The sequence below is a fragment of the Balaenoptera acutorostrata genome, chromosome 18 (genome assembly GCF_949987535.1).
Source record: "Balaenoptera acutorostrata chromosome 18, mBalAcu1.1, whole genome shotgun sequence".
Classification (NCBI taxonomy): domain Eukaryota; kingdom Metazoa; phylum Chordata; class Mammalia; order Artiodactyla; family Balaenopteridae; genus Balaenoptera; species Balaenoptera acutorostrata.
The window spans coordinates 32,507,621-32,526,576 of record NC_080081.1 but is presented as its reverse complement, the minus strand read 5'-3'; the positions used below and the strand labels follow the sequence as shown (position 1 = coordinate 32,526,576).

The 18,956-nt window shown below is 39.0% G+C and overlaps 1 protein-coding gene across 4 annotated transcripts in view; it reads right to left on the bottom strand.

The window, feature by feature from the left end:
- The window catches only part of KLF12 (KLF transcription factor 12), a 478,511-nt gene that overhangs the window by 258,419 nt on the left and 201,136 nt on the right, over nucleotides 1-18,956 (bottom strand). For all 4 annotated transcript variants that reach the window (XM_057532951.1, XM_007186207.3, XM_007186206.3 and 1 more), the window contains exon 3: nucleotides 7,635-7,724. In XM_057532951.1, the coding sequence (XP_057388934.1) occupies nucleotides 7,635-7,724 (90 nt within the window). The remainder of the gene's footprint in view (nucleotides 1-7,634; nucleotides 7,725-18,956) is intronic.

The following is an 18,956-nucleotide window of genomic DNA, read 5'->3' as shown; positions in this document are numbered from 1 at the left end:
CCAGCCATTTCTTTGTTCAAATATTTTTTCTGGCCCTCCCCTCCTCCTGAGAGTCCAATTGTACACATATTAGACAACTTGGGATTGTTCCATAGGTCACTGAGACTCTGTTCAGTTTTTTAAATTTTTTTTCTATATGATCAATTTTGATCAAATGCCAAGACATTGTTACTCTTACATTATTGAAGGCTAGATCTGTCTTCCTTGGAGACTGCTGGATTTTGTTCTGGCACAACTAAGTACCTTGCAGATCAGTCTGATCCTTTCTGTCATGGAAAGGTCCAGACCAGACTATTACGGAACTAATTCAGCCCCATTACTAAGCTGTGGCCCTTCTGAGACCTCTACCAAATGCCCACGTATGAAGAGGTCTCTCCCACATGGTTTTTGTGAATTTTATGTGAAATCCAAGAATCGTTCCACCCGCTGCCATCCTTGTTCTTTCCTTGCCTTCCTCCTCACACAGGCAGATCATTACTTAGCAAAACCCTTAAAGGGACCAGTTTGAAGATTCCCCAGAGCCCTCTCTTTGTACAACCCCGTCCTCTCTGTTATTGTTCTCTTTAAAAATTAATTGCCTTGACCTCTCCAAATGCCAAACCCTGCCTGCCTAGCTCGGTGTGACTGTTAGACCCTCTCTGGGTCCGCCCTACCTGTTTGCCTCCAGGCAGGAGGTTGAGGCAATACTAGAATCACCCCCTTTCTCACCCCACGTCCCAGGGATCACAGCCCTTAACTGCCTGTTGCCCAATATGTGAAAAACATTTCATGTATTTTGTCTGGTTTTCTAGTGTTTATGGTGGGAGGTTTTTACCCACCAGCAGTTAATCCCTCACAGTCAGGAGCAAAAAGTCCTCCAAGGGCTAAATAAGATATTTTTGTGAGGCACTTTACAGACTATGAATCAGTATATAAATATTAGTATAAGAAAACACACCTAGATATAGAGAAATATACACCTCATGCTCCAGATTTTTTTTTCCTGATTCTACTACAGAGACTAGTACATGAAGGAGAACACAATCATTCATAAGCTGAAATATTTTGGAAAGGTTCATTTCCTCCAAATCAAAATTCCCAAATTACTCAGAGCATGAAATTTCTTCAAAAAGTGTTCCTTTTTACAAAGCACTGACCCTGTGCAAATGCAAATAATGCTTGGAAAGAATAGCATTTCACATTCGCCTCAATGAATATGACTGCAGTTAGAACTGGTCATCTGTGGATACCAAGAACTACCACTGCACAGAGGGTCAAGGGTGTCTGGATGGCAGGCGGAAGGGAATAAAGTTGAAGGAGAAAGTACATTGCTAATGGGAAAGAAGGAGGGCAGAATTATCAGCTTCATAGCTTTGCCCAGGGCAGGGCCCGAGGGAAAGGATCTGGCTGCCTGCTATATTTCCCTTGGGTACTATCTGTAATTACTATCACAGCTCATTGATTTTCAATTCTTTCTATTAATACATTTACTGGCCATTCTGACATTATTAAAATCAGTCCAACTCTGCTTCTACAGAGGAGGACAACTCTTCCCTAAAATATGAGTTTTGCAAGTGCAGATATTTTTTCCTGCTTTTAAAAAAAATAATGGTCTTCTTATATTAGCAATAACATAGCTTCTGCGTATGCTTTTCTTTGAAGCCAGGTAGTGACATGCAAAGATTGGACTACAGATCAAAAGATCTCAAGCAGTGGGTCATCAGAGAATATTAAGTGATAAGCAACATCATATGTCTAAGATAATTCTACCGATTTACTAGCTATGCTGGCCCCTGTTCCCACAGTGGGGGGGGGGGGTAATAATGAGGCGCTGTGGAAGGGAAACGCAAGTGGCATTTTTATAATGTCTTCTCGTTCTCTTCTGATAGTCATTAAAGTAACACTGTCTTACTAAGCCTTGACACACTCATGTATATTAAATCTTTTATGTTAAGTTAAACATAGTGGTTTAGTGAGGGAAAAGAAGGTAGACGCGTTGTGGAGTTTTTTTCTCTAAAGCCACTGAATTTTAATGTAACTGCCGGTCTCCAATCAGCACTGCATAGCACACATGTAGGTTCAGCTACAACACTTGCACCTGTTTCTCTTTGTTTATCAAACCTAAGGATTGGCAACTTTTCCAAAATGGCACCTGTCTCGAAATCTCAATTCTGCCGTTGACACTGGCTCCCACTTACAATAAACAGCATCTGAATTGATCGCTCTTTGCTGAGCTCTGCCTAAGCATCAGCTCCCTGCGCTGGGAGGATGAGGAATAACGAGAAACAAAAAGCATTAGCTCTGCTCTTGAAGACGTGACAATACAGTCGCCTTACCGGCGCTAGTTCTCCTTGATACAGAAATGTCTTCAACACCTTGCTATGAACGTCCTACTGAACGGTTTACAAAAGCACTGCAAGCCTCCGGGGGAAAGAACCATTATTCTCTTTTGTCCTACCTCTAAAATTAGAGCGCTCAGAGATCTCTGGTCCGACCAGGGCTGATATTTTCTGCTAGGAAGCCATGGAACCATACCTATCCGCTGCCATACCTGTCCCCTCCCCAGCTCCCGGGCTGTGGTAAAGCGACCTTAGGCCGTCTCCCACAGTGTCACACAGAGGGGTCTTCTATCACCCAATTACCAACTGCTCGGAACACTTAAAATGGGCAGAACATCCCTTCTCCTTCTCTCTCTCAGCCATGCTATTGCCACTTCCCTCTGCCTACAAGTCCGCGGATCAGGACCGCACCTGCCTCTACAAGAGGAGAGAGAGGAGGAGAAACCAAGGGCTCCAACACCCTCGTGGTTGGAGGAGGAACTCAGGTCCGCTCCATCCCTGCGGCAGACCCCTCAGGCCTTGGAACACGAAGAGCGAGGGTGACTGAGTGAGGAATGATTCTTTCCCGTCTCCCTCTGACGCCTATGTATTTTTCATATTTTTATTGAGAGAGCTGTTTTAAACATTTTACTTTAAAGAATTTCAAACATATATAAGATTAGGCAGAACAGTTAAACAAGCCCCCTTGCACCCATCATCCAGCTTCAGTAGTGATGGAACCATGACCGATCTTACTGCATCTCCATCCCCATCCATTCCACCCTCCCCTTTTTATTTTGCAGCACATCCCAGACATCGAATTATTTCATCTGGAAATATACCAACAAGTCTTCAAAGTATGCGAACTCAGACTCCTTTTTTAAAAATTATGGCCAAATAGCATTATCACACCAAGCGGTATCACTTCTGTGTTAAAATAATAACTGATTTCTGGCTTCATCATTCTATTTTTTTACATGATAAAATCTAAGCAGAATTTGCAACATTTCTCCAGATACGCTTAAATAAAAATTAAAATAAAAAAACAAAGCTTAAGATTTAAGATTTACCTGAAGTCCTCTCTTAGGATTATAAATTAATGCAGATGTTGAAACCTCTACTAAGTACCTATGAGAACTGCAGCAATGGAAAGTGAAGCAATGGGGCCCTTTATAATCCTATTTTTCCTCAAAAGGAGAACATTTCTTGAGCACCCACCACGTGCAGTCAGGCCCTTGTGAGGCTGGATGGTTCGGTTCACTTCACTTCCCAGATGAGGAGGAATAGGGGGACAGAGACGGCTGAGGAAGTATCTTAACTCAGGTCTGTCTCACTTTACAGTCTGTGCATTTCTACTTCCACACACAGGCAGTTTCACTGCAGTATCACTTTTAGACTCAACATGGGAAATGCCTTCTCTCACTCCATGCCTGTTACCAGAATCAAAGACCGTCAGACTGAATTTGGAAGGTCTCGTCTCTAACATCCCCACTGCACAGATGAAGACATAGAGGCCTGGAGATGGGCAGTTCTTTCCCAATGCTGTTCCAGCTAGGGAGCTGCAGGGCCAGGAATAAAACCACATTTTATGTCTTTGAGGTGGTGCCTATTCTCTGCACACCGCCTTATCTCTGGGGTTTACAAATTCTAGCATTCCTCTTCCTGCTTTAGTCCTGGGTTTAACAACGCCTTAGAACATCCAAAGGCTGAGAGCACATTTGGGAAGCTCTTATAACAGCAGGACACAAGCACCAAAGGTCACAGACAAAGTCACTCCACCACTCCATGCTGTGCCCCTGAAGTATATCACCAGAGCACATGACCTTGCCATGGACCACGCAGTAGCATGAGCTGTATTACCAAGAAGGCTGAAGAAAACTTAAGTCACATTTCAGGAGACTGCAATAATGATCGACTTCAATACCACAAAACTAAGGGTTCCAAACAGAAGTCAGGCACACAGAGACGGTCTGAATCAGCCACTCTTCTCTATCCAGTTCACATGGCTACAAGATGAAGACTGCCACCAAAGGGAATCTATTATTTCCAATATTTCCAATTCTTATTTTTATATTCACAACAACCCTATGAGGTAGACAGAGCAGGTTTATAAGTAGCTATTGACTGGTTTCATATTTTGCACCATGCCAGTTATAATGCCTGGACAAGTTTAATAAAGCACGTATTTTCTGAGCACTTACCACGTGCCAGGAACTACGAGAAAAACACAAGGAATAGTTCTTGCCCGCTGAGAGCTTATCATCTGATTAAAGAGATGGGACCACATACACACACCACAAAACTATTAAGGGGATGAGGCAAGGCAGCCAGAAGTTTTCAGAGAAGAGAAAGCAGAGTGGCCAACCTCGACCTGTTCCACAGTCTTTCTTTAAGCTCTGAAATGTGCTCATCCAGTCCTGAATTCCTTGGAGAGGAGGGGACACATGCAGAGACCAGCTGACAGCCGAAGACCTAAGGGACTATTTATGACAAGAAACAGAGAAGGAGCAGATGCCTTCATGGTGCCCTGAGACAGGAGGTCCATGTAAAGTAGCAGATCTTTACAATACTGCCTGTAGCCTGAAAGGCAGACTAACTTTTTCTCCCCTTAACGCTGATGGAAGAGTCTCAAAACTAGGTTTCCAGAGTGATTACAGAATCCCACTAATGCACAAGCTTCAGGCTTTCCCATTCACTGTTGTGATGCACAGATACACTTCTACAATGTTTTGTTCACTGTAACATCTCATCTTTTTCAAAAGCCCATAATCACACATGTGATGATTTTAATGTCACCAATATGTTCACATTTTCTTGTGAAGAATCAAACTTCAACCAGCCTTTAATACTCAATGAGGAAAGAGTTCCGTAAGATGGAAATCAAGAAATCTTCAGAATTCTAGCACTCCTTATCTAAAAGTACTTCTGAGATTCTGAAATTACACAGCATTATCACCCATCCCATCATCCCCAATGAAAAACTCCAGTAAAGGGACCACAAATAAAGTTCACTAAAATTCAAGATTTCAGCTGTTTAAAGGAGAGTTGATTTAAATTATTACAAATGACTAAGTACAAATTAATTGTATTCTATAAATAGTTAAATCATAATACATTTCATTAAACACTGTGGTCTGCTTCTCTTAAAGTTTTGCTGTAAAAGAGAACAAAAGTTTGTGTGTCATATACTTAAGATAAGTATATACGAGACTAAGGAAAAGAGTAAATGAAGTTTCTATTCCCCTCCAAAATACACATTCTAAATTAGGGTTAAAATACCAACATCAGCTCCATTCACAAGGAAGAAAACTGATTTTAATGAACAGGCATTAAGTAAAACCTAGAACCTACAATTTTTCCTGTCCCTATTTGAGGACAGAAAAATACTTTCTATAAATAATGTGACATGAGTTTCTTATTCACACTGTAAAACCCCTGGGAATATTGGCTTTCATTTTTTGTATACTTAAATCTTTCATGCAAACCTTACCTTAAAACTGAAAAATGATAGTAAAGGAGAGAGACGTACCTAGATGTTCTTAAAGATTCCCAGGACTGGTGACAACAATGCACTATCCTGGCTTTGCCTAGTAGCCCAGGTAACATATTCTGACTGGTTTTCTGTACTTTTTTGCCTCCCTCCAACATGTATGACTTGAACAGATTTACTGTTATTTAAGTTGAAGAACATACTGTGAAATAAAAGCAACATTGTGAAATATACCGTTTTCACTTTTCCATCAGGCTGCCTTCTCCAAATAAGATGTTACAGTCTGTATGTTTTGTTAAACTTAAACACGGGGTACGTAGGAATTTATTTTATTAAACTGATGCTAATGCATTTAGATTAAGAAAACAGAACTCCTAAGAAATAAAACACATCCTTCTGTGGTTTGGTTAAAAAAACAAAGGTAAAGAACTACTTAGTTTGGGGGATATAGAGTTTAACTTGATGAGTGTCAGGCTAGAAAATCCAGGTGAACACATGACTTTTTCTGAAGGTTTGTCTACAACGAATAAGCAATTATTAATAACCAACACATAGTCTTTTCTTTCATGATGCTCTACTGCCTAAGTCTGGGGTTAAATCTCTGTGAATCAGTCATTATGTCACGTAGACTGTGGGGTTATGTTTTCGGTTGACATACTCCACAATGTGCATTTCAGAGCTACGACAGTCTACGCTGAACATAGAGATGAAATGATATGTTCTACGTGATGGGGGTCTATTTCAGACACTGACCTACACGGAAGAGAAATATATTACGAGATGCCATACACCCTGCCACAGAGTGCTCAGCAATGGGGACATTACTGGAGAACCCTCTAAATGCAACCACCGAGATCCCTGCCCTCGAGTGTCCTCATTACAAAATAATTTTGGTACATCAGTATCCTAACCTCTTGAATGGGGTCCCAGAAGAACTCATGCGTACTGATTGTTGTTAAGAGTGAGAGTTTATTAACACTTAAATCTGATTGCTCAATTTCAAAACGCTGCTAATGTTTTGTTTTGGTTTTTTTTAATAAGGGATACACAAATAAGATTAAGATTAAATATGTGATTTAATTGATGTCCTTTTTGCAGTCACGTGTACTTGCCTCTGTGATGCTGGTTTAGTTAAGACAGGCAGGCAGTGCTTTCTCCCTTAAATACAAAAGGTGGTCAGCCAATGCTGCAAGGGATCATGTCGCGCTGATTATGATTTTTACTAGTGAAGCTATAGATGTTAACAATTATAAAATCACCCACATCCTTTTTAAAAAAATCTAGCTGTGCTCTTAAGTCTTTACACTTTCAGTAGCCATAAATTGTCAATTTGGCTACTTATTGCTCAATAAGCTTTCTTTTGCTTTTATGTGCTTTTCAAACTCACTGACCTAAATTTCATCATCTATAAAAAAGGGTAAAAACAAATGTCAAACGAGAAATCCATCCAAAAACAGTAACATTCCCATAACTGTACTCTGTAATTTCCTAACTTAGTAAGAACCAAACTACCTTGACATTGAGGTTATAGTCTCATCTTATTTTTTTAATACTTCCTCTGTGAGTTGGATTTGAATTAGCTTTCCAAAACATTCACCAATTTAAATAAAGCCGTATGGTCACTATGCCTTCGTAAATTCAAGAAGTTATCTTTTCTAAGTTAGGAATATTTGAGGCTGCAAATGGGTGAGAATCAACCATGGTCTCAGATGATTTTTACTCAAGAGAGAAAAGCTGAAGCAAGTGAAAAATCAGAAGTGTTCTGCAAACCTTAGAACACTCTGGAGGTAAACACTCCACTCTCTTAAAGAGAAGGGGGTGGGGCATCGTAGGAAACTTCTGCTTACCCCTTGTTCAGATTCCAAAAGCTCTGTTTTGACTCTGACTGCTGGCATCCCATCAAGCATTAACATTCTGTTCTCAAAGGTGTTGATATTCTGAGAATAAAAAAGAGAGAGAGGGAAATTCAGCTATAAAGCGTTCAGAAGAGGACAGCTGGTAGAGTCTGCCTTCATTGTAGTACATTTAGTACTGCTAACCTAATTTTTTAACAATATAGTATAATTAAGTGAGAATATCAGCATAACCAATTATCCCCCCATTCTGAACTTTCATTTGAAATAATGACCAAGAACTTGAATTAATCAGTCTGATTCTATGACCCCTGGGTTGGAGGTCAGACGGTAATAAACTGGAGTAAGGCAACCTTACATTAATTTATACGGGGCCGGAATAACTCATCACACTTGCAATCATGGAAGGAAATACAAGGCAAGTTTCTTTCTTCCTTAGCTCTGGAGGTTGAACTGTATACAGAAATCCATAAAGGAAAAGACAGATCAAAATAATTTATATACTCTCATATTACTGCCAAAGTCGAAATAATTTTAAGTACAAGATACTATAATGCTCGACAGTGAATTCGGTATCATGGTATATCTGATCAAATGAAAATTTCTACCTTTCAACCGCAAACATCTCCTTTAAAAACAACTAACATAAATCTTGGATTAAGGGTGAATTCTTAAGCTGAAGTTATAATCAAAGAATAAACAATAATTTGTTTTCTGTTCTGGTATATGTTTGGCTCCATTTAACACCTCTAGAAGGGAAAACCTTACTTCTATTGTGGCTCAATAGAATTTCAAACATCTATAAAAAGATTAAATCAGGGTTATTTTTTGACTAATTTCCACAGCTTCGGGGATTTTCTGAAGTCAACAACCTAGGAAGGGAGTCAGAAAGCCACACATCAGTGCTTGCTTCAGGCCAAAATCAGGCTCATGTTTTAAAATATGTTGAGAATGCCAACTTTACCCTCAAATACCGACTAAACCAAGAAATTACAATGACAGAGTTTGACTGAGTTTTTAGAATAGTGTCTTTGCTGTTATAGAATGTAACCACATGACACTAAGGTGGTCTTATTAAAAGAAAAAGAGAGACATTTCTAAATGTTTTGCCTACATGGTGACAAAGGTTGATATCACTTCTAAACCTTCAGGCTTTCGCCATTCATAGAGTTGCTTTTCTCCCCAACAGACAGTTAAATAAAAACAACTCTCACTTCAACACATCATAAATTAAACGTTTTTATTACCAAATAATACCAACAGAGTGCAGTATAGTGAAGCTCTAATTATTTCTCCCATTTCTTGACTCTCCTTTTTGTTTAAGAAAAATACTCTGAGAAATAAAATGTATGGGGCTTTTTATCACAAATATTTGCTCAGAGAAATCAACGGCAAGAAGAAAAAGCAAATTTACGCTACAGCTAACTAATGAGCATTTAGAAATCCCATGCTACCTAGTCTGTTAGGTAATAAAAAGAAGAAAAATTACTGTCACGTTCCTCTCTTAGAAATGTACAATATTATTGAAACTGGCAGGATACATCATTGTTTTTACATGTTTGCTTTTGACCTGTCCATATTTTGGGGGGATTTTTGCATCCTAATAGCTTAGGACAGAAGGAACTATGGTATTACTGGTGAGCTCAGTGCATTTGTTCCAAGCTTAAAATACTTTCACGGAGGCTGGTGGGTTGTTTACATATCAGGCATGGACCTCAAATCCCAATGTGTCACTTGCTTCCATGCTTGGAAGCAGCCAGCTTGGTCTGCCACCTCCCAACCTCAGGAAAGCCTTCCTGCTGCCAGCAGCCCTCAACTGCCGGGCCTTTCACAGCAGCATGGAATCCACCCTAACAAAGCCTCCTGTAGGCTGTTTGGTTGGTAGACAATGAAGGATGAGTTGATATGCTTCCTACCCCGGAGGAGGTCTTGCCCAGATGGAAAGGGAAGAAGATGCCTTGCAAAGGAGGGGAAAAGACAAAGAGCGATTCTGGAAAGGCAGGTTTAATGAACTGTTAGAATCTGATTAGAGACTAATGTCCCTTTTAGTGCTTTGTACCAATTTACAGCTGATAGACTTCAGCCGTTTTCCTCGCTGGCTGTGATCAATCCATTCATTTAAAAAAAAAATAAAAATGCAAGCTAACCAGAGTCTTTGAAGTTAAAAACGGATAAATCATAAAAAGCTGACTGGGTTCACATGCTATTTAGTATATTTAAATATCACTGTTTTCATTATAATTTTTGTTGTTGTTGTATTGGAATAATTCTAGATGTGTTAAAGACAGGGTTATACTTCAGTTTCATGTAAAAGTAAAATAATTAAACAGATTTTCAAGCATTTTTTTAAGAAATGAAGTTTGCCTGGCAAATATTTCTCTTTCCCTGATTTTTCCAGGATCGGCGCAGCACAGCCATAATAAACACCATAAATAACAATGTTCACAGCTAAGGAACCCAATCCTTAATTATTAAACTCTTGCAACTAGCGCAGATTCGATCGGTACATATGCCTGAAAGTTATACTGTATATACATGAAGCGTATTAATCTCTGCATTCCTGATTCTGACCTTGTTTAGCATAAAGAGAAGGGCCGAGCATCACACCATATTCCAGACCATCCAAGGTGTGTGGTTTCTACAGAGCACATGGTAATTGTACAGCATTGAGGACGTAGTCCTTGGAACAAAATATCGATAGATTTATCTCTCTAAGCTAAAAATCAGATACATGCAATCTCAACTGACTTCAGACTTTAAATATGTAATAAACTCTGATAATTTGAAATTGCTGTCAAACGTATCTTGCCGTGATCTTGATCAAAACGCATTTGCTGGGGAATCCAATAGCTCAATTGATTCCCAAGAGGTAAATAAGATTAGTCATCAATTTTAGTAACATGGTACTCTTTATGTTGTAACAAATATTTTGATATTATACAACCCTATATAATTTATGTATATGTGTTTATATTCATGCACACGTATCTATACACCTATGTTACACCTATGTTTCATATGAGTAAATTGTATCAATTACAGCCAAATTTATCATCAGATTTATTAGCTGGCTGTTGACCAATTACATGTGCACTGGATGAGAATGGTACTCTGGATATTCCTATTTCCCAACACAGCAGTACAGCTGGCAGTAGCTCTCCCAGTCAAAAGCAGTATAAACACAAATGTCAAGAGACCTTCAAGATGGCGGAAGAGTAAGACGTGGAGATCACCTTCCTCCCCACAAATACATCAGAAATACATCTACATGTAAATACAACTGTCATCAATCCTAGCATCTCACAATATTCTGAATGGAACCTGCAGGAAGGAAAAGGACTGATGCTCAATGACCCTCTCTCATAAAAACATAGAACAGGGGTGACTTTCCAGGGCAACTACTACAATCCGCCCTCCTACTCCCAGAATGCAGGTCTCTTTCCTCTCCCTCCTCCAGACTGTGCGTCATCCACTTTGCACAGCTGGGGTAATCAAGAGCCAGCTAGTCGACATTCAACAGACCAAATTTTTCAACAAGGCTTCCCTTCATAAGCCAAAAGTATCTACTGGGATTTGTTCTGATTTCTCAAGATACAGGACATATTCACTTAAACATGTTTCCATCTTGAATCTCCATGTTTGGCTACAGGTAATGAAAAATATGAATTGTCCTCACCCCTACCCATGTTATGTTCAACAGTGATCAAAGGGACACATGAGAAACAATTCATGATTCACTGCATCAAGTTGATTAAGGCATGTTCAGAAAAGATTCTTCACATGTTATAATGCAGGCATACCAACTGGTTAAAAGTATCATCCTCTGAGTACTTTTTCCTACAGAAAAAGCAGAAGAATCAGATTATAAGGAAATTCACCTTTTGCTTAAAAACCACTTCATAGAGAAGTCAATCTCTCCCCTTTCTTGACTCACTTCTACCATAACAACAATAAAAACCAACAAAAATAACAATTGTTTTCCAAGCCTGTATGCCAGTTCAAGCAATAGGTCCTTTCTTCAGAGAAAACATAAGTGTTTTATACTACCCCCAAATTTGTGCTGAAATGCAAAAGAATGAGTGAATCCCTGCTCTTCCTAAGGATCGACACACCTAAGAGATTAGAATTATGACCAGCCAACAGTTTCCATTATCTATTGTTATGCAACAATAGGTAGCATAACACAACTACCATTTTATTATTATCTTGCCAGCAAACATAATAACAACACCTGCTATTTGCATATTTACTATGGACTAGACCCTGTGCTAAGAGACGTGTACTCATTTAGTCCTTACAGCAACCCAAGAGGTCAAGGCTTTATTATCCGAAGATGAGGCATCTGAGACACAAGGAGGTTAAACTGTCCAAGGTCACACGATTAGTAAGTGGTGCAGCTCGATTCCAAACCAAAGGAGCCTGAGCCCAAGCTAAGCTCCCAACCACTACACCCCTCTCTCCCTTCCTCTCCCTCTCCTTCTCTCTCCATCTTCCTCTGTGCGCTCCCTAAATCAATGTGGAAAAAAAACATGAGCATCTTATTGAAGGTCCCAGCAGAGGAGTTCTGCAATCTCCATTGATGGTTCCTCTCAGGGCTGAACTGATTTAGTCACTGAAAGGAATGTGCAACTTCTGGTCACCGGTGAGTATCAACAGTTTGGGGAATAACAATAAGAGATCAAATAAGCCCCTGGTTTCAAAGCTATTTCACTTTTTTTTTTTCCTTTAAATCAATCTTTCAACATATTTCCTTAGCTTGATAAGATTATACATTCCTATCCTAGAAACATCTTGTAATTAATTTAGCAAGTCAGTCCCATCCTGAGTTCAACATCCAGAAAAATCTATGGTAATCTCATCTGCTACCCAGTGTTTTGAAAATATTCATATCCTTGATGGCTCATTCAATATTTTCACAATAGTTTCAAGTACTTGGATGATACAGGAACTTCATCTTCGACCTTTTGTACTCAAAAGAGATACATTCGGGCCTCACATTCAATTTATAATTGCTTAGATTAAGTGTAAAATTATATTTTTCTAAACTCACATACCCTCACACTGGTAAGTCAATTTTGTAGAGGGCATATGCATAATTAAAGTACCTCCGATGGTACAAAATAAATATCAGTTCAAATGTAGACTTTGCCATTCTGGCCCAGGCTTTCATCTTCCCTTGCTTTGCAGCCCAGGAGAGTGGATATCACATTGATGATTATATTTTACTGGGAGAACTAGGATCCAAACTACAGACCTACTGGGACTTGCAACTTAAAACCCCTTCAGTGGTTTCAATGATCCATAAATACATTATTCTGAAATATCTGTCATCAGTCTCAAAAACAAAACCCTTCCATAATCACCTCACGTCGAAACATGGAATGTGTCTTTCATAAGAATTGGTAAAACTGCACATGCAATGCAGCAACTTATATTTTCCTGATAGCAAGAATCATTGTTTTCTATGTTGGTAAAGCGCTAAATTACCACAACAATGGATCGTTTACACTAATATTTTTAGAAATATCAACTGAGCTTCTAAAGAAGTCTTCCACCCCAGTATTAATACAGATTGTAATAAAAATTATTTTGTCATTCATATTCTGAAGAGCTGCACACACTTGGGGGTCATGAGTTGGCCAAACTTCTCCTTAAACACGTAGTGACAGGTCTCTGCTATGGCAGTCATCTCATTCTGTCCGCGCCACATTCATGAACCACGAGGCACTACGGGAGGTAACGGGCAGAGCCAGGACTGGAAAACAGAAACCAGGTCAAAAGCCAGGAAAATACCATGGCAAGAGACGTGCCAACTGACCACCCACCAAACCCTAGAGAGGGAGCACAAAACTTCAGCTCAGCTGGGCAGATAGTAACAGCCCAGGGAGAGATCAAATGTGTAGCAACAGGCATCAGGATGGGCTAACAAGTGGTCTTGATGTCAGGTAAAGATAAGGGAATTATTCAGTGATAAAAAAGAAGGAAATCTTGCCATCTGCAACAACATGGATGGACCCTGAGGGCATTATGCTAAGTGAAATAAGTCAGACAAAGAAAGACAAATACCACATCTTGATTATATGTAAGATCTTAAGCATACACACACACACACACACACACACACACACACACACACACACAATACCAACAAAAAAAAGAGAGAGAGAGAGAGAGCTCACAGATACAGAGAATAGATTGGTGATTGCCAGAGGGGTGTTTGTGTGTAGTGAGTGAAGGTGGTCAAAAGGTACAGATTTCCATTTATGAAATAAATAAGTCATGGGGATGTAATGTACAGCATGGTGACTCTATTAACAGTATATGTCAATTATAGCTCCCACCTTCCCCCAAAAAAAGAGGATGAGAAAGAAAAGAGAGAAGTGAGTTCAGTCCTGGAAAAAGGAAGCCAGAAACAAGATTCTCTGAAGGGAGCAGGGCTAGCAGAAACTAATTCTGAGTGCCTAGCCCCAGGAGAAGCCAGAACCGGGTAACAGGTGCAGACGAGAATCAGAGAGCTAGCCATGTGCCCGAGCCCAGGTACACACATGCGCACAAAAACCAGGCACCATGAGGCTGGGCAGAAAGGCCGATGCAGTACACAGGACCCACACATGGGCAATTACACTTGCAATACAACCACAATATGACCACAGGGTCTCAAAATTTTAAAAATAATTATATAACAATTATAATAACAATATATATATATAACCACATACGAACAATGATAATAACTACCATTTACTAAACACTTACGTACCAAGTGTTGTTTCATGGGCTTTACATTTGTTATATCATTCATTCATTCAAAAAATACTGAGTACCAGGCACTGTCTCGCTATTTAGGAAACGTCAGTGAACGAAACAGGGAAACTTTTATAGAGTTTCATTCTTTTCTTTTTCACTATGTCCATTTTAGATAAGAAAATTCAGGTTCAGAGAGATTAAGTAATCTGCCCAAGGTTATGAAAATGATCGGCCGTCTAACTCTGGGGTTAATACCTATTTTCCATTGCTGCCTGGGATAGAGATTCTCAACTGCTGGGTACTCTGACATTGGCTGCAAACTTGGATGAGCCCAGAACAGTCCAAGCCACTCTGGCTAGTGTGCTTCAAGCTCCTGTTATATCAAAAGGCTGGGAACCAGGGCTGAAGTGGGAGCAGCAAGGCAAGGGCAGGCTGATCACAGACACACTGAAGGGAGATGGTGTTAAGGTCATTCTGAAGTCTTTACCCTGTCCTATAGTGGGGACCTCTAACTATTTATCCAATGTGCCTCTAACCAGTTACCCAACCCTGTTTTCCACCATTCTGCCCAGGGTACATCTCAACCATGTCAAAAATGCTCTCTCCTCCAGGCCTCTGTATATTCGATTCCACCCTTGTATTCATCACTACCTGACAAATTCTTTATCTGTTATTACACTAGAATGTAAGTTCCAGGAGGGCCATGACATTGTCTTTTTGTTCATAAGTCCCTATCCCCAAACTTATAACTGTGTCTAACACATAGTATGTGCTCAGTAGATGTCTGTTGGGCTGATGAAAAGAATAAATGTAAATAAATCTAAAATCAGTTCATTCCCTGGGTTCACCTGACCCAGGTGATAACTGATTGTTGAGAAACAGACGGGCAGAAGAGCATAAGCAAAATCGTAGGGCAATGAAATTCTCCATATTTGTGAACAATTATAAAGGATTTCATGTGGCTGGAACACAGGATTTATTGGAGGAGAAACTGGAGATGAGACCATGTAAGTAACTTGGTGTTAGGTGGCAAAGGTCTCATATGTTATGGTAATTCATTTATTCATTCAAAAATGTTTCTTTAATGCCTGCAATGGGCTAGTTGCTAGGGGCCCAAGTGAATAAGAGAGAAAGACTCCCTGATCCAAGAAAACTTGAGGTAAATGGGAAAGAAATGTGTTTGGGTATCAGACAGCAGGTGATGGGGCATCATGCAGCAAAAGCATAATGTGTTTAAGCTTTGTGTTTAGAAAGCTAGCACTGGACTTGCTTTGGAAGATGGCTTATAAACAGATAGAATTTGATGCAGAAGGAAGAGCCACCAGTTCACAGGCTACTGCGACAACTCAGGGGAGAGCTGGTGAGAGCTTGACCCAAAACAGTGGCAGTGGGAATAAAGAGGAGGAAAATTATTTGAGAGGGAGTACACAGGAAGAATGAACAGCTTTTGATGACCGACAAGAAGGAGGAAGTGTAGGGTAAGAGCTGAGAGGAGTGTCAAGGATGGCACTGACTTTCTACATTGTACATGAAGCTTGAGGCAGGAAGCCCAGCAGGAAAAGCCAAACGTGTCGTATATTCCTCCAGTATCCCGTAAAGGATAAATTGCACTCTGGGATACATTAATATTTCGGTATATTGCTTAATTTCAGTACATTTTTGCTTACTCAGGATCTGTTATGCATCGAAGAAAATTTCTCTCAAGCTGAGTACGTTCGAATATTATAACAGATACTAATAGAGTCAAATTTATTCAAACTTGGAAACACCGGTTTGGTTGAAATAACGAAAAAAAACTATATAAAGAAGTCATCTTATTAGCTGCATTTTCAAGACAAGAATTAACTCTGTCTTCACGATCATTTTTCCCGGGATTTATCATTTTACAGACTTTCACGGTTATCAAAACTTGAAACAAAATAAATATTTGCCAAAGTACGAGTTTAAGAGTACTGTACATTAACATATTCACCGCTGTTTCCCTTTATGAAAAGTCATTTGGAGAGAAATGAAAAAAATATGCAGAACACTGAATGGAATATGTAATGAAATCACATCACCGGTCCTCTGTGCCTGGAGACAATGAAGATTACTATCAAAAATTAAGTCATTTATTTTCTGTAGGAAACAAAGGAAATGACTATTGACCTATATTTCCACCTTTCCTGACCTACAATGATGTCAAGTGGCTCCTTATCAAACCCAAAATGGATTATCTCATTCAAACACGAGCTGTTGAATATCTGTCTCCTGTACAGCCTGAAGAAATAGCACTGAAGAGTTGGGAATACGCAAAAAAATTTTGAGGAGAAATAAAAATCCAAGTTAACTTTTTTTTTAGTTAGAACTATTCTAATGAAAACAAAAAGAAAAGGTCAACCTCATGGGTCTCCTCAGTGGCCAGAAAAATATATAAACTGGTAAACTAGGTCTTATATTCAATGCCTTCTTATTTTATACATATTATTTAGTTAAGATTTTGTAACATATATAAAATATCACATTCCTTGAAAACCCTAGGCATGATACTGGTTTTTAATGTATGTTTTGAAAAAGTAAAGCTAGAACAAATGACCTTTACTGTTTATTTCATCTAAGAAGGATTGTCAAAGCATGTAAAAGCACTAGGTAGTGTTTGTCTTACTATTAAATGGTGTAACAAAAGTGCTTTAAAAAGACTATATCAAAAATACAAAGGTGCAATCGTTTGCACTGCCAGGAAAATCATGTAAGACACATCACTGGAATAGCCTTTCCCCTCTCTTTCTTCCTCAACACTCTGGGTCCTCGGACTGCAGTGGAGAAAGACATTAGTAGTTGGCTGCCAAATGGCCAAATGCATTGGCTCAACCCGAAATGTAATCTGTCAGCTTCCAAGTATACCCACCTCTAGCTGTGATCTCTCCAGATTCCCCAAATGATGTCTTTAGTTGTAATAATTAAATTTTATGTATAATCCAAATCCTGTACTAATTTGACATTTTGATTGGCAATGCTATTACACATCTTTCATTTTATCCAATACCATCTCCAAGAATTCTGACTACTTTATCTTTTACCTTTTTAAAAGCATTCTACCTTCCAAGTCTACGCTTATTTCTGTACACTTTCATGACTATATAGAAGTGTAAGTTAGAATAGAATATTGCCCAGAACATGGGCCCAATGAACAGATTTCCTGGGTTATGACCTTCTCATGGTTTCAGTTTTCTTATCTGTAAAATGTAGATAACATTCTATTTCACAGAATTATTCTACAGATTCGATGAGATCATGCCCATAAGATACTTTAGCACAAAGTATTTTCTATTAATTGTTAATATTAAGTAATTTTAATTAATAGTAGTAATGGTTATACTATTTCACCCATTCTACTAAACTTACTTTTAAGAATGGATGTCCTAATCCGATTTTTGACTCTTTGCAGAACCCTCTTGGTTTTATGTGTGAGATTTCTCTATATGAACTATTATATAACTAGAATGGAAATGGTAGATTTGATAAAAATACTAATGAAAGGAATTGACAGAAGACTGATCTACACAATTAGCATATATTTCTCATGATGCATGGCAACAGTGAACTATTTTATCTGTTTAAAACTGTGAGGATGAACACCAATAACAAAGACCCAGCTCACCTCTCCAAGGACACCTCTAGGACAGTTAATATTCTCCGACTGCCGGGCACACCGTGAAGTGTCTGATAGCCCTTCCTAGCAATCAAATGTTATTTGATGCAGTGCTCAAAGCCTTTTCTATGGTTCCCCTTCACATGATTACCCAGAAATACACTGTTTTAAAGGAAGATATTCACTACTACAACATATTCTCTGTAGGAGAAGATACCTACAGAGTGCCCTGTTATTTGAGCTGTGGAAAACTTGCAAAATTATTTGAGGAAACCAGAAGAACTACATAGGAGGTAAAATAAATCCAAGGAGATAAAAGTTTAAAATCTGTCTGTATTCAGGGCAATACAATGCCAGTGATATTAACACCTCCATGCCATTACCCATGCTGCTGTCACCCTGAATGCCTTTCTCCCATCTCTGCACCTCCCTCATTTTATCAACCATCCTTATGCCTTCTTAGAATTTCTATAAGGGGTGTGTGTGTGTGTGTAGAAAAATTAAATCTAGGGCTATTTTTTTCCCATAAACGGTACTTCTAAAATTCTAAAATGCGACGCAATGCAATTCAGAAAGGAAAATTTATTCAACAGAAATCTGAAGCACACTTTTTATTAAGGAATTAAATAACTACACGGCATTTACTCAGGCTTTGTTACTTCCTCCAGCCTCTTAATAAACCTGCCCCATAAAACCAGAAACAGTATAATTTTCAACCTGTATAACTTACTGTATCCAGGAAGTTTCTATTACCTTTTTCTGCTACTTCATAGTCAATATGTCTAAATTAAATGCTGCTCATAGAGAGAGGAAATAGGTTCTGTTAAGGAAGTCCACTGTCATAACTCCGGTATTCTTTTAGACCAGGGCTTTTCAACATCTGTACTACAACATTTAGACCAGATAGTTGTTTGCTCTGGGGGCTTGTCCTGTACATT